The sequence below is a fragment of the Canis aureus genome, chromosome 1, assembly GCF_053574225.1.
Source record: "Canis aureus isolate CA01 chromosome 1, VMU_Caureus_v.1.0, whole genome shotgun sequence".
In the NCBI taxonomy this organism is placed as follows: domain Eukaryota; kingdom Metazoa; phylum Chordata; class Mammalia; order Carnivora; family Canidae; genus Canis; species Canis aureus.
In genome coordinates, this window is record NC_135611.1 from 48,283,083 (window position 1) to 48,309,328 (window position 26,246).

Genomic DNA, 26,246 nt, shown 5'->3' on the forward strand with positions numbered 1-26,246 from the left:
TGCCATTGTTATGAGTTTTTTTATTGTTATAAAAATATTTCTGTTCAGAAAAGTCATTATGATCCTTATGAGAGTTTTGACAAAGCAAAAATAAAATACGTTTGCTGGCCATTTATGAAATAGATGTGTGTATTTTGCTCTCTGTGTGCCTGATGGCTGAGATGATTCCTACCTGGTTTTCTGGAGCAGTTTTCTTTACAGTCCAGGACTGCTCATTCATTCGGTGCCAGGCATGTTTATAAGTGCTGTTCACTAAGCTGAGGCTCTCTCTCGTGCTGGAAATTACTGACACCCCGCAACGGCTTCTGTAGCCCCAGGCACATGTTTACAACTGCAGATGTGTCCATTTGTAAGGGCAGGCACTGGGTCATCAGTTAGCTCTGGTCCCTGGCCTCTCTGCCCTCTGCCCCGCCCTCTGCCCCACTGCAAAGCCTCCAAGAACAGTCGCGCCCACTTTCTGTGTCTGCGCTGTCCATCTGTTGGCTGAGGGTCAGGCACTCCCGCTTACCATTGGAACCAGGGAGGAATCACTTGGAAGTTATCCCTCCCATAGAACCCATCTGAGGCTGGGCCAGAGCCAGGACTCTTCTCTGTGCAGTTGCTGGCTGCATTTCAGCCATCCATTTGAGCCCTTTCTATATGAAAAACATGAAAGTGCCAGGGGATTATTTTTGCAAGCAAAAAAGATGGCAGCAGATGTGAAAACAGATTTACTCATCATGATGTAAATTGGTGCTTTGTTTTCATTTTTGTTTAACAATAAATAGGTATTCATGAAAATATTTGGCTGTAAAAATTAAGAAAAATAACAAATTGCTATTATCTATTATAATCCAATTCAGTTTCTTTGGAAAGAACTTCAAGTTGCAAGTTAAAAATTTTACTGAAATTTATGTTAGTATTGCAATAAGCTTAGTAAGCTTTAAGAATCCAAAAGACATATTAATATTCAGATTTACTAAAATAATTTGTATCTGTTTTATACACATAAAATAATTTCCAGGAATAAGGAATGTGGTAGTGGAACTAATGTACAGTTGTTTTGCCACATACTTTATTTTTCCCTGGCAGTTATTTTTATTTTTCTTCTTTTTTATGAAGGAAAGTATTTATATTTTGTGTTTCCTCTGTAGCCATGACCAGGAGGGTAATTTCTTCACTGCACCTAAATCTGTTTATTCTTGATAATGTGCTAGACCATAACTGGTTTGAGTGTGCTGCGTTGACATTCATCTGTGAAAAAGATCCTGTATTACTGGTATTCATGGTAAACTTCACTGTGGTGATACCGCCTGAACACTGCAAGTGGTCACTGATAGGAGCTTGGGGACATTTTTAGCTACTTTGAAGCCCACATTGTAATGGTATTTATTAAGGGTGCCTAAGTGGCCCAGTCAGTTGAGCATCTGACTCTTGATTGCTTGCTTTCTTTTTTTTTTCAAAGATTTTATTCATTCACGAGAGACACAGAGAGAAAGGCAGAGACATAGGCAGAGGGAGAAGCAGGCTCCCTCCAGGGAGACTAATGCAGGATTCCATTCTGGGCCTCTGGGATCACGACCTGAGCGAAAGGCAGACTCTCAACCACTGAGCCACCCAGACTTCCCTAACTCTTGGATTTCTTGATTTCAGCTCAGGTCATGATCTCAGGGTCATGAGTTTGAGCTTTGAGTGGAGTTCCCCGCTCAGTGGGGAGTCTGCTTGAGATTCTTTCCCTGTGCCCCTCAGCCCCATATGCATGCATGCCCCCCAAATAAATAAATAAATAAATAAATAAATAAGTATATTAGTAGGTCAAAACAAATTTTATTTCAAATATAATTATATTTGACATATTTACTATTATGACTATATCAGTGCTGTATCAAGACTAATGTTTAGGTGACTGGAACTTACTAGCCTTTTAAGAGCCTCCAAATTTGCAGTTTTTTAATGGAAAGATTTCCAAAACAAGCAGTTCCCTTTTTAATCAGAGGATAGTGAATATAATAGAACCTGTGATTTACCATTTAGGGTTTTCAGTTTATTTTGTGAGTTTGTGAGTGCACAGACTTACTCTTGGAAGGTTTTGTATGTTGGGCTTCTTCCTACATTTAATTGTCATTCCCTTAGCAAATATTGAGTTGTTATGTAGGTCTGGAGATTCAGTGAGAAGGCATATTTCCCTCTCTCAGAAGATTCACAGCATGATAAGAAAGATAGATCAGGGCAAAAGTTTTAGGAAGGCAGACTGGAGGTATACAGGTTTGGGATCCAGACAGATCTGGATTCAAATTACAGGGTGAATGAAGTGTATTAAACTGTGTAGCATTACTGTGACCAGAGTTGTGCGTGCATGAATCTGTTTATCTCTGCCCATGGCAGTGGAAAGACTTCCTGTACTTAACTGGCCTATTTTAAAAAAAAAAAATTATAATATCATTGAGAAAGCATTTTTATTGCTATACAGGATCATAGCTCCTAAGGGAAAACATTTAACACCATATACAAATAAAAGGACTTTTATTAAATTGAACATACATTTGTTGATGTATACACTGTAAAAAAATACCTTGGCATCTAAAAGTCCTTACCCTTAAGTAACGCCCAAGCTAATGAGGAATATAGGGACTCAGATACCTACAGTAGGGTGAACATTTTCTTTAACTTATTTTATTGTAAGGATACAGTATGTAATATATATAACACACAAAATATATGTCCAGTTATAATAATATAATATGTTTATATTATCAATAAATCTTCCAGTTAATAGTAGGCTATTAGTAGTTAAGTTTTTGCGGAGTCAAAAGTTACATGTGGGTTTTTGACTGCATTGGGAGGTTTACTGTATTTTTTCTTTGGGTAATCTGATACTTTTAACTGTGAAGGATAGATTTTTAAATCATTGATATGTTGTGATTACTGATACATTTGCATTTCTATCATCTCTTTTATTTTATTCTGTCTTTTCTTTTTCTTCTTATCAGGGGATTGATTTGAGATGTAGTGTCTTCCCTCAACCTCTTCTCACCTTTGTTCCTGGTCTTTTAGTGATTTCCCTTTAAATTTCACCATGCTCACCTAAACTAATCAAGTGTGGATCTTCCATCAATTCTGGCAAATCTGTGATTATGTTATCAGATCTTTTCCATTTTCTCTTTTCTTACCTTTTCGGAATTCCAATTAAATTGTCCTCCATTTCTCTTATTTTCTCCTTTTTTTTTTTTTTTTTTTTTTTAAGATGTTATTTACTTATTCGAGAGGGAGAGAGCATGAGTGGGAGTAGGGTGAAGAGCAGAGGGAGAAGGAGAAGCAGACTTCCTGCTGAACAGGGAGCCAGATGTGAGACTCTATTACAGGAGACCGGGATCACGACCTGAGCCAAAGTCAGCTGTTTAACCGACTTAGCTATCCAGGCGCCCCTAATTTCTCCTTTATATCTCCATGTCTCTCTCTGCTTCAAAATGTTTCACAGAGTTCTTGAGCTATTAGATCCAGTTCATTTAATGCCCAAGCTGGTGGGAAATACAGGGATTCAGATACCTACAGTATGGCGGAGAATTGAATGAATAACTTAAGAAAGATAGGAAAGTATACTGCCAAGATTAAAGAAGTCCACACCCAGTAGGGAGAGGCTGGCAGGGATGTATGGAGTGGGTGTTTTTGAAGAGGCATCTGGAAAGATGGCCAAAATTGGGGGGATTTGGAATGAGCTTTGTAATCAGCAGGATAAGTTTAGGGCTTGGTGTACAAGCAGAAAGGATACTTTAAAAGGAGCATAAGTTTTAGAGCTCAAAGGTGGAAGATGGGCTGAAAAGATAGGGATGGAGTCATTCTGTGAAGAGCCCTAAGTGACAGGCTCGGGAGGGTGTTCTTAGGCAGAGATGAGTTCAGGTGCTGTGATGCATGCTATTCCTTCAATGAACCCAATTTGATCACAATTTTCTTTATATGTCTTTTGATTTAATGCTCAGTTTAGGAATTTTGTATCTTACTAATGAGTGATAATTGCCTTTAATTTTCCATTCTTCCACTCTCCATATTTGATTTGATATCAAAGTATAGTAGCCTCATAGAATTAGTTGTGGGTATTACAACTTCTGTTCTCTGGAGGAGTTTCTGTCATACTGCTGTGGTCTGTTCCTTGAATGTTGGTAGAACTTATCTGTAGAATATCTGGACCTGCTGTTTTCTTTGTGGGCTGATTTTAAACTGAGTCATTTTCTGCAATGATTATGGAGTAGTTTAAACTTTCTTTCTTCTTGAGTTAGTTTTGTTGAATTATGTTGCCAGGAGTTTGCTTCATATGTTATCAAATTTTTTCACATCAAATTGTTCATGATATTGTTTTATCTTTTTAATCTTCACTATAGGGGATCCCTGGGTGGCTCAGCGGTTTCGCGTCTGCCTTTGGCCCAGGGCGCGATCCTGGAGTCCCGGGATCGAGTCCCGCGTCAGGCTCCTGGCATGGAGCCTGCTTCTCCCTCTGCCTGTGTCTCTGCCTCTCTCTCTCTCTCTCTCTCTCTATGTCTATTATAAATAAATAAAAAATAAATCTTTAAAAAAAATCTTCACTATATCTACAGTTACATCCCTTTTCTGTTTACACTATTATTTGTGCTTCTTCTCTTTTATCTTGCCAAAGGTTTGTGTCTGATTACTTTTTTTTTTGAAGAGTCAACATTTGGCTTGGTTTAGCCCCTCTAATGTTACTTTTTTTCCATTTTATGAGTTTCTGTTTTTATCTTTATCATCTCCTTCCTGCACTATCTTTTGCTTTATGCTGTAGTTTTTTTTTTTTTTTTTAAGATTTTATTTATTCATTCATGAGAGACACACGAGAGAGAGAGAGAGAGAGAGAGGCAGAGACACAGGCAGAGGGAGAAGCAGGCTCCATACAGGGAGCCTGACATGGGACTCGATCCTGGGACTCCAGGATCTCATGCCCTGGGCTGAAGGCTAAACCCCTGAGCCACTTGGGCTGCCCCTATGCTGTAGTTTTTTTTTTTTTTTTTTTTTTGTTTTAAATCTGATAAATTGGAATGATTCATCATCAGAACAGCAACTGGGGACTGGTCATGGACAGGGGAGCAGAGGGGAAGCAGGAGAGGCAAGGCTCTTGTTGGGCATGCGGACATGATACCCAGGGCCCTGGCCACACTGGCAACGGGAAGGAAGGGGCAGGGTTGGGGCAGGGCTGGGGCAGGGAGACAGTAGGTATGTCAGGGGTGGGTGGGGTGGTCGGAAAGGGCTGCCTGGCTCTCACTTCTTGTTTTTGAGCTGATTGGCCAGCCAGTCCAGGCCTTCGTACAGCCCGTCCCCGCTGGTGGCACAGGTGGCCTGAATGTACCAGTTGCGGTGACGCAGGGAATGCAGGCCCAACTTGTCTGTGATCTCAGCAGCGTTCATAGCATTAGGCAAATCCTGTTTGTTTGCAAAGACAAGGAGCACTGCATCCCGGAGCTCATCCTCTGCCAGCATCCTCATCAGCTCCTCCCGGGCCTCATTTACTCGCTCCCGATCATTGCTGTCGACCACAAATATCAACCCTTGGGTGTTCTGGAAGTAGTGTCTCCAGAGAGGTCGAATCTTGTCCTGGCCACCCACATCCCAAACTGTGAAGCTGATATTCTTGTATTCCACTGTCTCCACGTTGAACCCAATGGTAGGGATGGTGGTAACGATCTCCCCCAGTTTCAGCTTATACAGGATGGTGGTCTTTCCTGCAGCATCCAGGCCCACCATCAGGATGCGCATCTCCTTCTTCCCAATCAGGCTTTTCAGAAGGTTTCCAAAGATATTACCCATGATCACCAGCAACCACTTTCTGAGGATAGGAGGGCTCAAGTGGGGGCAGTGGGAGTCTGGTTTTGGCTTGGTCCCGGGTGTGGAGAACTTGATCCTGTTCCTGCTCCCAGCTCCGCCGCCGCAGCCGCCGCCTCCGCCCCCGCAGGTTCCGCTCGGCGCTGGTTCCGTTCCCTCCGACTCCCCCCGGCCGATTCCGGCACGGCTGCTCCCCTGGCCGCGCTCCCCGGCTCCCTCCTTCCTTATGCTGTAGTTTTTAATTGAACATTTAGCTCCTTAATTTACAACATTTCTTTTTGTTTTTTTCTGTCATAAGCACTTAAGGAAATAAATTTCCTACAAAGTATACTTTCTGGTCATGTTTTGGTGTATATTAATTAATATTCAGTATTATAAACTTTCCACTATGATTTTTTCTTTTGTTTCAGAAGTTATTTAGAAATGTGTTTCTTAACTTTGTTAAAAAATTTCTAGCATGTGGTTTTATAGTTTATATTTTTGTAATCACTATAACTTAATGGTTTTTTGGGGCACTTAATAGCTTTAAGTCATATAATAAGTCTCTGTGATACTTATTCTTTGAAATATGTTGAGACTGACTTTATGTAGTAAATTTTTGTTAATGTTTTCTGTGCTTGGAAAGAATATGCATCCTCTGAATTGGATAGAAGTTTCTATATATGTTCATTTTGACCAAGTTTGTTTGTTTAAAGATTTTATTTTAGAGAGAGCATGCGTGTGAGCAGGGGGAGGGGCAGAAAGAGTGAGAGGCAGTCTCCCCACTGAGTTCACAAGCCCAAAAGATATGGGGCTTGATCTCACCACTCTGATCATTACCTGAGCTGGAACCAAGAGTCTGACACCCAGCCAACTGGGCCACCCAGGTGCCCTTTGTCTGAGTTTGTTAATTGTGATGTTCACATCTTCTGAATGTTTACCTTTTTTTTTTTCAGCTTGGAATTGAGAGGGCAGATGAAAATATGGATTTTTTTTTAATAAATATAGTATGGTACTGCATGTGGTGTTGTATATAGTACTGTACTGTATATACTGTGCAGTACTATATATATACATTTTTGTATATATGTATATATACATTTATATATATACACACACACACATACACACACACACACATTTCTACCATCTCTTTTATTTTATTCTGCCTTTTCTTTTTCTTCTTATTAGGGGACTGATTTGAGATGTAGTATCTTCCACTGACCCCTTCCCACTTTTGTTTCTGGTCTTTTAGTGATTACCCTTTAAATTTCACCATGCTTACCTAAACTAATCAAGTGTGAAGTTAATCAGCATTTTAACCACTCTCTTGAACAGTATAAGGGTCTTGGAGTACTTGATAGCTCTAGATAGAATGAGTTAGGAAGTATTCTCTTTGCTTCTATCACCTGATGAAAGAGGTTACAGAAACTGATATAATGAACCCACCTGGGCCTGGTGCTTTCTCTTTTGCAATGTTCTTAATTACTAATTCCATTTCTTAAATAGGTATAGAACTAGTCAGATTGTTTCTTTTTTAAAGATTTATTTATTTACTTTATGAGAGACACAGAGAGAGAGAGGCAGAGACACAGGCAGAGAGAGAAGCAGGCTCTAAACCACTGAGCCACCCAGGTGTCCCAGATTGTTTCTTTTTTTGTATAAGTTTTCACAGATTGTGTCTTTCAAGGAATTAGTTTATATCATCTAGATTATCAAATTTGTGGGCATGGAGTTGTTCATAGTAATCCTTGATTATCGTTTTAATGTCCGTGGGACCTGTAGTGATGTCCCCTCTTTTACTTCTAATATTAGTAATTTGTGTCTTCTCTCTTTCTCTCTCTCTTTTTTTTATTAGCCAGGCTAGAGGCATCAAATTTTTTTTAAGGATTTTATTTTTTTATTAGAGAGAGAGAGAGAGAGCGCACATAAGTGGGTAGGGGCAGAGGGAGAGGGAGAAGTAGACTCCTTGCTGAGCAGGGCGCCTGACTTGGGGCTCAAACTCAGGATCCAGGGGATCATGATCTGAGCTGAAGGCAGATGCTTAACTGACTGAGCCACCCAGGTGCTCCTAGAGGCATTCAATTTTATTGATCTTTTTAAAAAAACAAGTTTTTAGTTTTGTTGAGTTTTCTCCATTGATTTACTATTGTTGGTATTCACTAATTTCTGCTCTAATTCATATTATTTCTTTTCTTGTGTTTCCTGTGGATTTAATTTCCTTTTCTTTTTCTAGTTTCCTAAGGTAGAAGCCTAGATGATTGATTTTAGATCATTAATATATGCATCCAATGCTATAAGTTTCCACGTAAGCACTATTTTCACTGCATTTCATAAATTTTAAGTTGTGTTTTCATTTTCATTTAGTTCAGAATATTTTCAAATTTCTTTTTCTTTTTTTTCAAATTTCTATTGAGATGTCTTCTATGATCCATGTGTCACTAGAAATGTATTGTTTAATTTCCAGGTATTTTGAGACTTTCCAGCTTTCTTTTGTTATTTTCTAGTTTAATTTCATTGTAGATTGAGAGCAGAAATTATATGATTTCTATTCTTTGAAATTTGTTGTGATGTGTTTTATGGCCCAGAAAGTGGTATATATCATTGAGTGTTCCATGTGAACTTGAGAAGAATGTGTATTCTGGTTTGCTGGGTAAAATAGTCTATAGATGTTTATTATATCCATTTGGTTGATGGTAATGTTGAATTCCAACTGTATCCTTGCTGATTCTCTGCCTGCTGGATGTGTCTATTTCTGATAGAGGGTTTTTGAAGTCTGCAGTATAATAGTGGATTCATCACTTTATCTTTGCAATGTTACCATTTTTGCCTCATGTAATTTGATGCTCTGTTGTTAGGTACATAACACATGATGTCTTTTGGGGGATTTGATGCTTTATCATTACATTACATAATACCCTTATTTAATGTCCTGGTACCTTCCCTTATTTTGAAGTCTGCTTTGTCTGAGCAGGTACTCTCACTTTCTTTTTATTAGTGTTGGCATGAAATGTTTTTATCCATGTATTTTTAATTTATATGTGTCTAATATATTTAAAATAAGTTTCTTGTTTGCTTGCTCCACTCTGACAACTGTGTCTTTTAATTGGTACATTTAGACCGTTGATGTTCACAGTGATTATTGATAGTTGCATTAATATTTTCCTATTTCAAAAAAAAAATATTTTCCTATTTCTTACTGTTTTGTATTTGTTGCCCTTGTCCTTTGACCTTGTTTTTTTGGTCTTCCAATCTTTTTCTGTCTTTTATGGTTTTGAGCATTTTATATGATTCTTTTTCCTTTTAGCATATCAGTTATACCTGTCTTTACTTTTTTTTTAGTGGTTTCCTTAGAGTTTGCTATGTATGTTTATAAGTAACCTAAGTCCACTTTCAAATAACATTATACTACTTCATGAGTAGTTTTAATACTTTATAATGACAAAGTAATCCTAATTCCTTCCCCATGTCCCTTGTATCACTGCTGTCATTCATTTCCCTTTTAAGTAAGCATATATATTTTTTCACACATACGTAATTGAATGCATTTTTGGTATTAACTATGAACAAACATCTGTTAGATCAATTAAGAGTATAAAAACTTAAAGTTTTAATTTTACCTTTACTTCTTCTTTCTTTGATTCTCTTTCTTTACGTAGGTTTGAGTTTCTGACCTGTATCACTTTCCTTCTCTGTAAGGAACTTCTTTTAATATTTCTTGTAAGGTATGTCTACTGGTGACAGATTTCCTCAATTTTATTTGTCCGAGAAGTCTTTGTCTTTCACTTTTGGGGGTAAGTTCACAGGGTACAGAATTCTAGGTTAGTGGGTCTTAAGACATTAAATATTTCACTTCACTCTCTTCACTCTCACTTATGTGAGAGAAGTATAGATTTTTCTCTGAGGAGAAGTATAGATTTTATCTTACTTTATGGGTGAGGTGTTTTTTCCCTTCAGGTTTCCTTCAGGATTTTTTTCCTTTATATTTGAATTTATGAAGTTTGAAAGTGATGCCTAGGTATGGCTTTGGGGGCATTTTCCCTCCTTGGTGTTCTCTGAGCTTCCCAAATCTCTGCTTTGGTGTCTGACATTAATTTGGCATATAATCCTGGCTTTATTGTTTCAGATATTCCTTCTGTTCCCTTCTCTCTTTCTTCTTCTAGTATTCCTGTATGTGTATGGTATGCCTTTTGTAGCTGTCCCACTATTTTCGGATATGCTGTTTTCTTTCAGTCTTTTTTGTTTGCTTTAGAGTTTTGGTGGTTTCTATCTACTGAGATAGTCTTAAGTAAAGTGATTCCTTCCTCTGCTGTGTCCAGTTCTACAAATAAGCCCATCAAGGGCTTCATTTCTTCATTTCTGTTACAGTGTTTGTTTCCTCAGTGTTTTTGATTGTGGTGTCTCTTTTTTGTTGCTTTTTCTTTTTTCTTTTTTCTTTAATTTCCAGGTCTTTGCGTATATTGCTTATCTGTTCTTTTATGCTATTTTATCTGTTAGAGCCTTTAGTGTATTAATCATTGTTATTTTAACTTTCTGGTCTGATAATTCCAGCCTCTCTGCCATTTCTGAGTCTGGTTATGATGCTCTGCCTCTTCAATTTTGTTTTTTGTTATTTAATATGTCTTGTAATTTTCTCTTGATAATGGGATGTGATATACTAGTTAAAATTGTAAATAGGTGGTAAGGTATGGGTGGGGCGAAGCATTCTGTAGTGATATGATTACATCTGAGTCTGTGTGTGGGTGTGTGAACATATACTTTTTTTAATTGTGAAAAATGCATAACAAAATATGCCATCTTAACCATGTCTAAGGTGTATAGTTCAGTAGTGTTAAATATATTCACATTGTTGTGCAGCCAGTCTCTAGAATTATTTCATCTTGTAAAACCGAAACTGTACCCAGTAGACAACAACCTCTCTTTCCTCCCTCCGCCTAGCTCCTGGCAGTCACCATTGTACTTTCTGTTTCTGTGAGTTTGACTACTCTAGGTACCTTATATAAATGGGATAATTTGTCTTTTTGTGAGTAGTTTGTTTTACTTAGCATAATGCCCTCAAGGTTCATCATATGTCAGAATTTCCTTCCTTTTTAAGGCCAAATAGTATGCCTTTATATGTATACGCCTTTATATGTATATGCTATGTTTTATTTATCCATTCATCTGATGGGCCACTGGGGTTCCTTCTTACCTCTTGGCTATTATACATAATGTTTCTGTGAACATGGATGTAGAAATCTCTCTTCAAGGTACTGCTTTCAGTTTTTTGGGGAATATACCTAGAAGTAGAATTGCTGGATCTTATGGTACTCTTCTGAGGAACCTCCATACTATTTTCCATAGCACTTCTACCATTTTGCAGTCCTACCAACAGTACAATTTCTTCACATCCTTGCTGACACTTTTTTTGGGATACTAACCATCCTAATTACTGTGAAGTGATAACTCATTGTAGATATGTGTGTGACCAGATGTCATAATAATGTTCTTTTTGAGTTTTTTCAAAATACTGTTTTCTTTTCTGCCATGGTCTTTGTACATGCTATCTCACTTGCATGGATATCTGCCCTTGCTGCTTCCATCCTTTCTTCACATATTTAACATCTGTTTTTCCATCAGATTACAGTTTCAGAACATTATAGTTCTCTTCCTTATGGCATTTTTCATAGCCATAATTATATGGTTAATGCCTAATCTTTACCATTGGACTGCAGGATCCTTGAAGGTGGGACCAGATCTATACTTATAATTGTCTTTAAGGCACCCATCCTAATGCCTGGTATATAACAGCAGCAATGCTAATAATCACTAGTAATGTGTAGCATTTACAGTGTACCCAATACTATTTTTAAAAATATGCAAAGTACTCAGGGTGCGTGAGTGGCTCAGTCATTTGAGCATGTGACTCTTGATTGCAGCTCAGGTATGATCTCAGGGTCCTGGGATCAAGCCCTGTGTTGGGCTCTGTGCTCAGCATGGAGTTTCCTTGAGTCTCTCTCTCTTCTCCTCTGCCCCTCCCTTTGCTTGTGTGCTCTCTCTCTCAAATCTTTAAAAAAATATGTAAAGTACCCTTTTTAGTGTATAGTTCTATGCTTTCTTTTTTAAAAGTAGGCTGCACACCCAGTGTGGGGCTTGAACTCATGACCCCGAGATCTTCTGCCTGAAGCCAGCTAGGCACTCCCACAGTTATGTCCGTTTTGACAAATGTAAACAGTTGTGTAACCACCCCCATATCAAAACATGGAACAGTTCTATCACTCCCCAAAATTTCTCTGTTTCTTTCTCCCCTTTTCTTCTGAGTTTCTTTTTTTTTCTCAATGTGTTAAGATATGTTTGATATACAACATTGTATAAGTTTAAGGTGCATAACACAATATACACTTATATATCACAAAATGATCACCACAGTGGGGTTAACACCTGCATCACCTCACATAATTAACCATTTATTCTTCATGGCGAAAAGATTTACTTTCAACGGTTGTCAAGTATATAACACAGTGTTAAATACACTTACTGTGCTGTGTATTACATCCCCAGAATTTTGACTCTCAATCTTTTAGTGGGCCTTTGCCTCTGGATTGGCTTCACATATTTTTCTGTTTCCCTTATCCCTCTTAGGTGGGATGGGATGGCTGGAATGGGCTGGAGTTGGGTGTTTCTCTCCCCCTAGATCAGTTGGGTTCTGATAAAATCCTGATTGGTTATACCTTGGTTAAGTAGTTTTTCCTAAAAGCAGACCTTGTTAAGAACAGAATGCTGTAGTATATTTCTTTTTTTTTTTTTTTTTATTTATGATAGGCACACAGTGAGAGAGAGAGAGGCAGAGACACAGGCAGAGGGAGAAGCAGGCTCCATGCACCGGGAGCCCGATGTGGGATTCGATCCCGGGTCTCCAGGATCGCGCCCTGGGCCAAAGGCAGGCGCCAAACCGCTGCGCCACCCAGGGATCCCCTGCTGTAGTATATTTCAAAATGATTCCTTTTTCCTTTCCTTTGCTGGAAACACAGAGGATTTTCCTCTGAAATTTACTGTGAGGTTCTAGTGAGTTCCTGGAGGTAAAAGTTGTAAGAGTCTAGGGCCCTGATGGCTGGGTCCTCCTGAAGTTTTTATCTCTCAAACTTGACCACAGTGAACTTCCAGCAGTCTGTCAGTTACAGTTCAGATTTCCCTACCTTGGGGCTGGTTTCCATAGAGGTTGTAGCTTACCCATTTCTGCTCTAATAAATGTAATTCTTCACATTAGCCTTTTGGACTTTACAGTTTTCGGCAATGTGGTTTGCCCCATGAATCACTTTTCTTACAGATCTAAGAAGAGTTGATTTTTCTGTTTGTTTAGCTTTTTACTTGTTATTAGGACAGAGTGATGATTTCTAGGCTTCTTTTATGGCAAACCGGAACCCAGAAATTCAAACCTAAAGTCTAAACTTGAATTATTTTAAATTCTGTTTATGTTCATTTCACTTGCTGAAGTCTAAGAGATCTTAATTTGTTGTTTCTACAGACAACTTATGATGACTTCTTTTCTTTTTTATGTTTGGTAATTTTTGATGGTAACTGATTTTTGGTTGAATCTCATCTGTGGGAATCCTTAGGTCCTAAATTGGGAATGTTTTCGTGCAGGCAGATTTGCATTTGCTCCAACCCAGAATCATAGAGTACTAGAAGTCTGAGACAGCATTAGCCTCCTTTGTGGGCTCTGCAGAATGTGTGTGATTTGGTTTCTCCACCTTGAGGTTGGACCAAAGTTTGGGTATCTCATAGGATGACGTCTGGTTTGCCCAGGACAGAGGGATTTCCTGGGACATGGGACTTTGAATGTAAAACTAGAACAGTTCTGGGCAAACTGGGATGATGAGAAATCCTAATTCTGATTCCAGTGTTTATATTTGCATTATAATGAAATATAATGACATACCAGCATTTAATGATAATTCTGGACATTTATGTGTCTTATATGTACGTTTGCCAGATAACCCTGGCTTTCTTATAGTTTGTATGTATGTGCCTTCCTTGGAGATTTCTCATACTTTCCTACAAGCCCAACAAAAAATTTTGTCTGTTGTAATTTACCCAAGATCTAGTAATATAGTTGTGGGCAGGCCTTTCAGAGGATCCTGGAAGTATAACCTGTAATTTTACTTTTACTTATGTTATTGAGAATGTGTTTCCATGCCATTCCATGGTTCTACAATATGATTACTAGTGGTTGCATAGTATTTTGTTTTATGTCTGTACCAGCACACTTACTGAATCAATATATATGAAAATGCTGTGTTGGAAATCCTTATAGATAAGTCTTTGCACGATTTAACATTATTTTCTTATGAGAAATTTGCAGAAGTAGAATTGCTGAATTAAAAGGCTTGCAACATTTTAAGTCTTTTGAATTATATCGCCAAATTGGTTTCCCATTTCTTTACACCTTATGTGGCACTGGGAATTATCATTTCTTTCAGTCTTTATCATTTTGAGAAATGAAATACTCACCATTTTTAAGTAAGGCATATGACTTTTGATACTAATAAGCACTATATATGGTACCACAATATTTCGACAACAAGGTTTCAGGTATAGATTCACTCTTAGAAGTATCTGGGTCCCATTCTCATTTGAAACTGGTCATCAAGTGGTTTGTCTTACAGCCTTCATATCCTCCTCTATTAGATGTTCATGTTTTTAGAACTGGCTGTTGGGATGCTTGGGTGGCTCAGCTGTTTCAGCGTCTGCCTTTGGCTCGGGGCGTGGTCCCGGAGTCCCAGGATCGAGTCCCACATCGGCCTCCCTGTGTGGAGTCTGTTTCTCCCTCTGCCTGTGTCTCTGCCTCTCTCTTTCTGTGTCTCTCATGAATAAATAAATAAGATCTTAAAAAAAAAAAAAAAGAATTGGCTGTTGAAATCAGGTACAGAAAGTAAATAGGGAGTAGTTTTCCCTGAAAATGTACCTCTTTGCTGTTCTCTGAATACAAACCCCTAGCTTCCTCCCCTGAACTTTTAACTCACATGTGCTTCAGTGCTTGTCAGCCTCAGGCTTTCAAGACACCCAGGTTCTGAGTGACTGGTGTTGACCCAGAGTCAGTACAGAGAACCTCGCCAGGCAGCATTTATTTCCCTGTTTCTTAGAAGACGGGGCTCTGTAGCATGCTTGGTGCCTTGTTGGACACTACTTACTTAAATGCAGTACTGATGGGTACTGTAGGTGAGATAAAAATTGGAGTGTAGGAGTTTGTTTTTTAGTAGGTATGATGAATTAAGTAGAAAGATAGCTCTACCTCAGGCAGAGAAAACCCTTGCCATGTGAGTTTGCACAGTGCTTTGGTGTATTACATCTAGAGGAACCAGTGCCGTTTTGAACAAGACAGAAGTTTTTTGAGGATTGCATCTCTCAAATTTATGGTTCAAGTCAATGGAAAAATGACTGGATATGAATACACTTGTAATAAGCATGCATCTTTTGAATAAGCCTGAGCATAACCAGCACACACGTCTTCATGATCTGACTGGCATGTTTTGAGAAGTCAGGGCTGGAAAATGACAACACGATAAATATATTAGATCATGATTGAACTTCATTATCTTTGTATCGGTGTTGGGAGGTTTTCACGTATGTAGTTGTTCATATGTAGGTAGCCATGTGACAAGTCACTTCTGAGAGTATCCCTGCCTTAGAAGGCAGTCTTAGAAGGCAAATTTGAACTAGCTTCTAGGCAGCTAATGAAACTAATTAGGAACCAGTTAGAACTGCCTTGGGCTAGGTGGATATTTGTGGGTTCTGGAAGATTCCCCAGGGAATGGAGTGACTGTAATTAGAGGTAGGTCATTGTAGTTACTTTAGTTCAGAAGAAATGTAGAGTTCAGGGTCTGCTACCAGCTGTGGAAAGGGGGCAGCCAGGGAAAAGCATGGGGAGAGCCACCCGGGCAGTAGAGCTGAGTCTGAGACGTTTGACAAGGAGGACGCCAGAGCTGCTGCCCTTCAAGTAGAAATTGGGATGGGTTTAATTTCATCATTACTTAGGAATACTCATTTTCCTTTCTTTTTCTTCCATCCCCAAACAACTCTGTAATCAAAAACTTAAGCTTTGGAACATTTTATTCAAAAATTTTTACTGGGTTTTTCTCTCTGCTTTGTATTCATCTAACATCTATATATTTTGCCTACTGAAATTGACCTTTGCTTCTCATCTCAATCTTCTGTTTAACCACTCTTTTAAATTTTTATCCTTTAGAATGAAATAGAACGTTGTTCTGAAATTTTATCTCTATTCGTTACTCTTCATATGCGTTTTCTTTGCCAAAGCCCCCTTAGTTTGAGAACTAAATCAGTGTCTTTGGTATTTTATTGGGATTTTCTAGATTGGGAGAGTACTCATTAAGGTGGTATATAATAATTTTTAAAAATTCTTACTGATTTAATTTTTTTCTAAAAATCCCAAAGGATTGGTGCCTAATATAGTTCATAGCTTATTAAACCTTATTGTGAGATATCATCATACATGTAGAATGTGTCTGACATATAGGTCAGAGTAATTACAGAGTGAGCACCCTGTAACCACCACCCCAATCAGAATGTGGACTATTGCCAGCACCCCAGCAACACCCCTGTGTGCGTGCCTCTTCCCATTCACAGTCAGCTCCTGGAGGTCACCACTGTGCTGCTTTATGTTGTATTTTCCTGGCTTTTAAAATTTTAGCTATACTGTCTGTATATGCAGTCTTAGCTGATAAAATTAGTTTCACTTGTTTTGGACTTTATATCAGTGGATTTATATTGTAGGTATTTTTTCATGGGATCTCTTTGCTTAACATTATGTTTGTGAAATTCACCCATTGTTCTATGGTGTGTTCATTGACATTGCTATATATAGGATTCTCTTGTTTGAATCTGACATATTCTGTCCATTCGGGTTGGTTTCATTATTTTGGCTAATGTAAGAGTTGCTGCTACTACAGCTGTGAATGTCTGTGTGTCTTTCTCAGGGAGTACTGGTGAGGAATGTGTCTAGTGCACACATTCAAGAGTGGAATCCCTGTTTGCAGAGTACTCATGTCTTCAGTAGTCCTAATACTCTGGACTGCTTGCATTCTTATAACTTTTAGTGAATACATTTCTTTTTTTAAGATTTATTTATTTATCTATTCACGAGAGACAGAACGAGAGAGAGAGAGAGAGAAAAAGAGAGAGAGAGAGGCAGAGGGAAAAGCAGACTCCCCACAAGGAGCCTCATGCGGAACTTGATCCCAGACCCTGGGATCATGCCCTGAGCCAAAGGCAGATGCTAAACGACTGAGCCACCCAGGCATCCCTAGTGAATATATTTCTGTTAAAATTGTGGCAATGGAAAATATCTTTCCTAATTTATTTTATCTCTGATCTCTAACATTAATGCAAATGATCAAGAAATAAAAGATTTGTTTTTCTCCTTACCTCTCCCTCTAGTGAATTTTATCCATGTTGGTAAAAAGTAGAAATCAGAACAAAATAAACTAGAGTGAAAATAACTCTATCTGGAAAATAAAGTATCTAATTACAAACAGGGGAGGCAGAGAATGCAGTACAGGGGACTTTTGCATAAAATATTCAGTTAAGGTTTGTTGATTGATTAATCTGGGAGTGTCTTATTCCTGCAAGATTTCCTTTCCTAGAGAATGTACCATTCTGTCCCTCAATTGTACTTTTCCGAATTCTGGGACTTGTAATTTGTCATTAAGAACTGGATAGTATGGAAAGTTAGAGTGGGAATCTTATTCTAAGTTTACAGACTCTGGTGCCACTGTCAGTTAGTAATTCAGTCAGACACACATATTATTTAAAATTGTAATCTCCAAAAAAGCAGGGATGGATTTTTCAGTGATTTATAGGACTAGTCTGAAAATAAGCTGTAATTACCAGAAGCAGGTCTGGGTCTGTATTACAGTGTTTAGGGTAAAAAACATAAAGCCAAATTTAGGAGTATTTACTTTCAATCTGTTATTGAAAGACTTTGAGTATTTGCTTTTCTTAATTTACTTGATTTTAAAATGAAGGTAAAATATACGTAGCAAAACTTACCATTTTAGTCACTTTAAAGTATACAACTCAGTGGCCTTAAGGACAGTCACATTATTTGCAGCCATCGCCACTGGCCATCTCTAAAAATTTTTTCATCATCCCAGACTGGAATGCTGTACCCATGAGATAACAGCTCTCCAGCCCTCTCACCCTCAACCCCTGGTGGCTGCCATTCTACTTTTGATCTCTATAAACTTGACTCTTCTAGGTACTTCATAAAAGTGTATTTAGAAGATTTGTCCTTATGTGACTGCCTTGTTATTTCATTGAGCATAATGTCTTCAGGGTTCATCCATGTTGTGGCGTGTCCAACAGAAAGTTCGTTCTCTTTCTTTCTTTCTTTCTTTCTTTCTTTCTTTCTTTCTTTCTTTCTTTCTTTCTTTCTTTCTTCTCTTTCTTCTTGTTTTGAGAGCATGTGCTTATGTGAGGGGTGGGGAGGGTTGGGGAAGGTTGGGGAGGGGTGGAGGGAGAGGGAGAAAGAGAATCTTCTGAGGAGCTCAGTCTCAACGACCATATGAGATCATGACCTGAGCCTAAATAAAAAGTCAGACACTTAACCGACTGAGCCACCCAGGTGCCCAAGAAAGTTCTTCCTTCTTAAGCCTGAGTCATATTCTATTGTAGGTACAGACCACATTTTATCTGTTCATCTGTCTGTTGACAGTGGGGTGGCTTCCACTTTGGGATCTTGTGAACATGGTGGTAAAATACTGTTGGAGTCCCTGGTTTCAGTTGAATAGTTGCTTTTTATTCTTTCTATTTATCTTTCTGTTAATCTATACCAGACCCCTTTTACTTAGGAGTGTAAAAGTAAGAAGCTGATCCTCTCAGAAGCTGATCAGTTATAGCTTCATTTTCTCACCCTCGTGAGTAAACAAGACTAAAAGAAGGGAAGTGTGCAACACTGTTGATTTCTGTCAGTGTAGTACTATAATTGGTGCTAGCCTTTCAGTAATTAAGACATTACAATTGTGATGCTATTTTGTTAGATTTTTGTATCCATTATTCATTGGGGTCATCATAAAGTAATATGACATTTTTTATATATGTGGCTATGGTTCTTAACTTTTATAATTTTAATGAAACACTTATGTCTGTGCTTTTACTACAGAAATTTATCCTACATACTTAAGTATAATAGTTATTTAAGGCTTACATTTTGGAGAGCTAGCGTATATTGGTGGTTTTCAAACTTTCTAGTCTCAGGGCCTCTTCATAGTCTTAAAAATTGTTGGAGACCCACAAGTGCTTTTGTTTATATGTGTGTTAGCTATTGATATTTACACTAGAAATTAAAACTGAGAAATTTTTAAAAATTACTAATTCATTTAAAAATAAACTACTAAATGTTTTAAATATGTTTCAAATGAAAAAACTGTATTTTTTAACTAAAAACATTTACTAAGAAGAGTGGCATTATTTTACATTTTGGCAAAATATCTTTAATGTCTTAGTAAAAGATAGCTGGCTTCTCCTATCTCTTTCTGCATTCAATCTGTTGCAATATGCTGTTTTTGTTAAAATATATGAAGAAAATCTGACCATACAGATATGTAGTTGGAAAAGGAAGAAATATTTTAATAATCTTTTCAGATAATCTTGGATTTTTTTGCTGCTATATTAAAACTTAACAAGTGGTAATTTTTTAAAGGCTAGTAGTAATGTGGAATTTTAAGTGTAATTGGTGAATTTTTTGTACTTGGTTAGATTAAAATCCTTTTGTCTTTCTTGCACCTCAGTGGCTTTTTTTGCTCTAGCATAATTTGTGTCATCATGAATTGGTCATTTGGAAAATAGTGGTTCACCAAGTTATGTGAATCTTCCAAATACTGACACACTATGAAATATGAAATACAATATAAAAATACACATTTGTTAATGTTACTTCCAGTCGCATCCAGAATATCTTTAAATCTTGGGGAACTATCAAGCTTATAGTGATAGACAGTGGTTTTCAAACCCAAAATTCTGATTTTAACTTGAGTGCTCAACTTTTCTTTATAGGCAGCAAAAACTGTCAGTTTTCTTAAAGTGACATGCTCCCTTTGTGTTTGAGATAATGTCTGCCAAAAAGACCCACGCCTGAATTACCATAATTTGTCATTCATTCTTTCCAGTAAACATGGTATTCCATGCAAAAAAACATCATTTCAGTTTGTAGTTTAAACTATAGCACAAGTGCTTTTTCCAAGGTCACCCTTGAACTTCAGTAATCAGTAGGGATGCTTTCTGTGTACTTGAGACACAGAATATTAACCAACCATGTACTAATGGTTGAGACTTAATACAATTAATAATTTGTCCTACATCAAGAGTATCCTTTCTTGGGGCATTTGGGTGGCTCACTCGGTTAGACGTCTGCCTTTGGCTCAGGTCATGATCCCAGGGTTCTGGAATCGAGCCCCAGGTCCCTCTTTGGCCAGGAGCCTGCTTTTCCTGCTCCCTCTGCTGCTCCTCCCCCTCCTTGTATTCTCTCTCTTTTAAATAAATAAAATCTTAAGAAAAAAGCATGTTCTTTTCTTAAAAAGATTTACTGGGGCACCTGGGTGGCTCAGTAGTTGAGCATCTGCCTTTGGCTCAATGAGATCCCAGGGTTTAGGGATTGAGTCCTACATTGGGCTCCCCGCAGGGAACCTGCTTCTCCCTCTGCCTGTGTCTCTGCCTCTCTCTCTCTCTGTGTCTCATGAATAAATAAATAATCTTTTAAAAAAAGATTTATTATTTTCTTTATTATTTAAAGATTTCTTATTTATTTTTAAAAAATTGAAAAAAAAACAAAAAAAATAAAAAATATTGAGAGAGAGAAAAAAAAAAAAAAAAAAAAAACAAGCCAGGGGGAAGGGCAGAGGGAGAGGGAAAAACAGACTTCCCCTCGAGCAGGAAGCCTGATACAGGGCTTGATCCTGGGACCCTGTGATCATGACCTGAGCTGAAGGCAGATGCTCCCCCTTATTTATTTATTTTAGAGAGAGAGAAAGCACGAATGGGAGGAGCAGAGGGAGTGGGAGAGAGACTGTCAAGCAGACTCCATGCTGAGACCAGAGCCCTAGGGGGTGCTCAGTCTCACCACCCTGAAGTCTCAATTTGAGCTGAAACCAAGAGTTGGATGCTTAACCACCTGTGCCACCGAGGCACCTCATATTTATTATTTAAGGAGAGAAAGAGACGGGGGTGAAGGACAGGGAGAAGGAGAGAATCTCAAGCAGACTCCCCGTTGAGTGCAACAGGGCTTGATTGCATAACCCTGAGATCATGACTAGAGCCAGAATCAAGATTTGGATGCTCAACTGACTGAGCCACCCAGGCACCCTTGCATCAAGGATATTCTTAATTGAAGCTGGCATTTAAAAAAAAACCCTAATGAGTACTGGTACATTTGGGTACCAGTGCCTTCACTGGTGCTAATGAGCTGAGTTTGACATACTGTTGCTTTGGCACCATTGATACAATTTTCAATATAGTAAATAATGTCTTAGTGTTATTATGAAAACAATTTTGACCTTATAGATCCCCTAGGAGGATTTCAGGGGTTTGACAGCTTACACAGTCATATATAGTGTGGATGCTTTAATAATCATGGATTATGCTGTTAAATAGTTTAAAACCTATGTCTATATAGCTGGGTCTTGAGAAGTTGTGTCTGCTTTTCCCATCTGTGGCTGCCAAGTCAGAACATGGACTAAGGCTATATTATACAATGGTATTAGCATTTTAGGAGGAAGAATGTGGTGTTAATTTGAATTTTATAGCATTTGTTTTTACTTTACCCCCCTCAGGTATAGGTGCTTCCTTGAAAGAATTCCTGAGGGAATTTAGTGGCTTTAATTTATAGGTTCATACAAAATATGTATAATGACTCATCTGAATTAGAATATCTCAAGGAAATTGTGTAGCTGCTGCTCTGCTCCTGCCTGCCTCCTGTAAACTTTTCCTTGAATACCTAGTTTGTACTGAACTCTCTGCCAGGATTGAGAAAGATGGGTTCCCAGCCTCTATGAACATAGAAAAAGAGTGTTTGAATGCAGTGTGATGAGTGCTGTAACAGAAGTTAGTGCAAGGTGCTCTGGGAGGCTTCACAGGACAGGTGCTATTGTAGGTGGGGTTTAAAAGGAGTGTGTTGGGGCTTGGAAAGGAGTGGAGACATGAAGGAGAGGAAGGACACAGTACTTTGGGGGGGCAGGGAGTGGCCAGATTCAACAATGTAACACAGGCAAGGCCAGACTTGGAGGCCAGAAAAGAGAAGGGTCTTTTTGGGTCTGATCTTATAGACCAGATGTTCTCAAAGCAGCATTAATATCTATCTTTGTGGAACTGGTTAGAAATGCAAATACTGGCCCTACTTTTTCAGTGGCAGGTGTTTTGGGTGGAGCTAAGCTGTTGAACTAGCCCTCTAGGGTATTGCCGAGGCCAGGGGAGAGCAGCCTAGGTTCTCCAAGTAGCCTTGAAAATTTAGAAAAGGTCACCGTGAGGGCCCTCTGGAAGGTGGGATGGTGTGGGGAAGTTAGGGACTGCGTCGTCCAGTGTTTTTGTGGATGTGATTCAGGCCTGGACTATTGGCAGTAGGAAGGAAGAGAGGGCAGATTTGCTGGAGTTAGATTCTCTAGGACTGTATCACTAGTAGACAGCTTAATAACTATGAAAACAGCTATTCTTTGCTCTGGACCTGCCAGCAATCCCGGATAGAGACCATTTTAAAGGCCCTTGCTTCTTTTGTCTTTAGGCAACAGCATTTAGCATAGTGAAAAAAACCAATTCAGGTAACTTGCCTGAGCCTCTGGAGTCTCCTTTTGGAGGTTGCCCACTTAAGTAGGGTGATGGTCCCTGGAAGGATAGAGTTGCACATGCAGAACCCAGAGTCTTAGATAGATAGCACAGTGTGGGAGAATGGAGGGGATGATTTCATTCAGGTATGTCCAGCTACTGGCAGATTGAATAATCACTGCATGGCATTCGAACTCCTTATGTTGTATGTTGTCAATGAGCTGCCTAGGTGTACCCTTTTATTGTTTGAATTTGAGCAATCAGTAGCTCTCTTGGGAGGGTGTGTGTATGTGTGTGTATGCATATGTATGTATGTGTGTGTGTATGTATGTATGTAAGTGAGTGTAAAGATGGGGTCTCCCAGTTTCAGTTATGGCAGTTACTCAGTTAGAACCTCTCTTCTTCAGTGTGTTAGTTTTTTTTTTTTTTTTTTAATATCCTGTTTTGTTTTACAGATTTGTAAGACTCCAGGGCCTTCAAGCTGTGATTCATCAGATGGTTTCTGAAATGACTGGGAAGACGGACGCTTTGGTGCCCATCGAAGAGCATATGTCTGTGTATATCTAAGACCTTCTTTGTACACATACACGTTTACACGAGAAGACAGGCTCATTCTCGTGCACACTTGAAGAGTTTTACAACTGATGAAAATTAATTTAAGAATCAGATGGAGCAACTTGATACTACTGGGCTCAGGAGCCCGGGGAGAAAAATATGTCACTAATGGTCAGTTTTCCACATGGTCTTCACGGGTAAAGAAAGTTTGCAAAAAGAAGAAAAAAAAAACTTGCACAGTTCAAGCCTCAAAAATACCTCTCCAGTTTAAAGAAGAAACTAAGTGAGAAGGTGGCCAGGGGAGAAGTGTGGTTTCAAGCAGCACAGGCAGGATCATGCAGTGGGTTTTGCACTTTATTTTCCAGTGGTTTTGGTGATTTGGACAGACTTCAAACCCCTAGACTGAAAAGTAACTCTGGCTGTATATATGACTTCAGGAAAGCAAGGTCAGGTGTGATGGGACAAATTTGAACAATGAACTGGTTCCTTTGCCTTTTTCAGTTAACTGTATTAACTGTATTCTTGAAATTTTAATTTATGATTTCCCTTTTCCTTTCCCGTATCTATAGGATAATATTTTAAAGTAGTAGTTGAAACCAGTATTTACAAAATAAATATCAAGGAACATCCAAGCAAAGCTTCTTTTCCCTTGGACTGTACATGTGGCATTTGGAAGCAGTCTCTGAATGTGAGCAGGAGAGCGCCCATCAGCAGAACATGCTGACTCTTTAAGGAAACAGTGTGGAAGAACCCGACTCTTGCCTGTATTTTTATTTTAAGGGATTCTCTTCCCTTTTGAGGCCAAGAAGACTTGCATATAGGAGGAAGAGTACTTGTTGGACTTAATTCTGCGATTAGTCTTTTTATTAAAGATGGAAAAAATATGTGATCCTTAGGAGCAGAAAGGGGAGAAGCCAATAGAGGAGGTTAGGAAAGAGACGGGTAAAAGAGACAAAATCCTGTAGTGAGGCTTGGTTTTGTCAGCAAGAGGATTTAGGATTCACCCAAGGCAAACACTTTTGCCACTTAAAGAGCTTTAGAACCTTCTGGTTCTGCAAGTGAAGGGGTTTTCTCTCTCTGCCTCTATGGCACCAAGGAGTGCATCGGTCTGTGGAGGGCCAGTCAGATGGAGCCCCACTCTCCCTCAGGACACAGTAGCCTGCCTGCTGGGAAGCCAGGACAGGCCCTGAGGTGGGAAGTTTCTGGTTCTGAACAGTGGGGAGAGTCTTTTTTTCTTCCTGAACTTGGACTGCTGTCTGCACAAACTCTGGTCTGTTTTGCACGGTTTGTGTGCCTTTTTTTCCCTTTATGCAATCTTTTTCAGCTTCAGCAGCAGAAATTTGTCTAGTTGAGAAAACATGCCAGAGGGTGGTTTCAGAAGGAAGATGATCCCACGTGTTCAGTCTCTGCATCTGAACTTTTGAAGAGGAAATTCCAGCTCGAGGGATTCTTTAAAGCCTTAAGTTACTTGAAATCTATGTATTTGCAACCCTTTGTCTCTGGAATCATATTACACTAAACTGGAATCTCAGGCTGAATGAGAATAACCAAGTTGAGTGAAAAGAAGAAAACCCCGTTTCTTGGTCAGCAAGTGTTAATGACGTTCTTCCTCTAAGGACTTGAAAATAAAAATGGACGCATGTTGTTTTTAAAGCATTCCCTTTTCCTAGCAGACTGCCATCATCTTTTCTAGAGGAATTTTTTCACTATGCATTTGGTGGATCTTTATACAATACTGACCTTGTAATTAGGGGTCAGTCTTAATTAAAAGGGGTCTGGGAAGACGACACAAGCCAACCACAAAAATTAAATCAGTCAAGTTGGTCAGTGAAAAGAATTGGTTTCTCGGCATTCAGCATTACTTTTTAAATAAAACAGTTAACTGACAAAAAGTATGTATGCAGCGGTGGAACATGGGCCTGTCCTTTGTAGTGACTCCAATATCCTCTGCCTGTCCTGGAAGGGGCGCGTGCCCAAGAGCGAGAAGGAGAAGCCCGTGTGCCGCAGGCGCTACTATGAGGAGGGCTGGCTGGCCACAGGCAATGGCCGGGGCGTTGTTGGGGTGACCTTCACCTCCAGCCACTGCCGCCGGGACCGGAACACTCCACAGCGGATAAACTTCAATCTGCGGGGTCACAATAGCGAGGTGAGCTGGGCTTTTGCCACGCTTCTTGTCTGATCGCTGCTGGGGGTATTCTTGAAGCCTCTCCCTGTGGGTTCAAAATTTGCTTTGCTTCGTTTTCTCAACTTGCTGTCAAGGAGACTTTTCAAACCATGAATTCCGTCTTCTCTGTCCCAGTGGGAACGTGGCTGTGTCCCTCTCTGAGCGTGTCTGTCCTCTTGGACACCCTCACTCTCCTTTCCCAGCAGTGGGCAGCCCACTGGCAGGGAACACCAGCGTGACTTGAGGTTAGATAATCTCCACCAACGTGTCATGCGCTCAGCGTTTTTTGGTCACCCTGTATGCAGAGCAAAGAGTCACTGCCCCTGTGTGAGATTGGGACTGTAAACAATGAAAGTGGTGTTGTCTCCACCTTACATGGTGAATATCCACCTCGCTCTGGGTGGTAATTTAATTCCTACCATGTATTTCTTGTACATGGAGGTGCAGAACAAAGGAATTAAACAGAGGTGACAGAGATGATTAACTGGTGAAGAGCCATGGTTTTTCATATCTGTTGGGTGTGTTGTATTGAGGATATTATGCTGTCTATGCAAATATATGGGTTCCCCTGAGCTTCTAAAACCTAAACAGTGTTATTACTACCTGTGAAATTCATTCAACTGGTATTTATTAAGCAGTGTTGAAGAGTTAGGTACTGTGTTTAAAATAAGAGATGTACTTGCATAGCATGTTAATAGTATTCATGTTTCCCTGTCAGCTACCTTATTTGTGTGTTTTCTTAGGAGGAATCCATTATAAAATGTCCATGCATAGTTACTAAGTAGTTGTAAAAGAGGGAGAATATTCTTGAAGTATATATACAATAAATGTATTAATCTTAGGCTTACCTCTCAATGATTATTCACATGTGCATTCACCCATGTAATCTCCAACCAGATGAAGATGTAGAACATTTCCATCACCCCTCACAAGT

General features: G+C 39.1%; 2 protein-coding genes across 6 annotated transcripts in view; one reads left to right on the forward strand and one right to left on the reverse strand.

Annotated features, from left to right (window-relative positions):
• Positions 1-26,246, forward strand: part of TULP4 (TUB like protein 4) — a 224,972-nt gene that overhangs the window by 37,868 nt on the left and 160,858 nt on the right. For all 5 annotated transcript variants that reach the window (XM_077898513.1, XM_077898548.1, XM_077898530.1 and 2 more), the window contains one exon: positions 23,049-25,294. In XM_077898513.1, the coding sequence (XP_077754639.1) occupies positions 25,043-25,294 (252 nt within the window). In that variant the 5' untranslated portion in view covers positions 23,049-25,042. The remainder of the gene's footprint in view (positions 1-23,048; positions 25,295-26,246) is intronic.
• On the reverse strand, positions 5,203-6,025 carry LOC144314430 (ADP-ribosylation factor 3). Its single transcript, XM_077898504.1, has one exon. It carries the CDS (start codon positions 5,788-5,790, stop codon positions 5,245-5,247), a length of 546 nt encoding a protein of 181 aa, XP_077754630.1. The 5' UTR covers positions 5,791-6,025; the 3' UTR covers positions 5,203-5,244.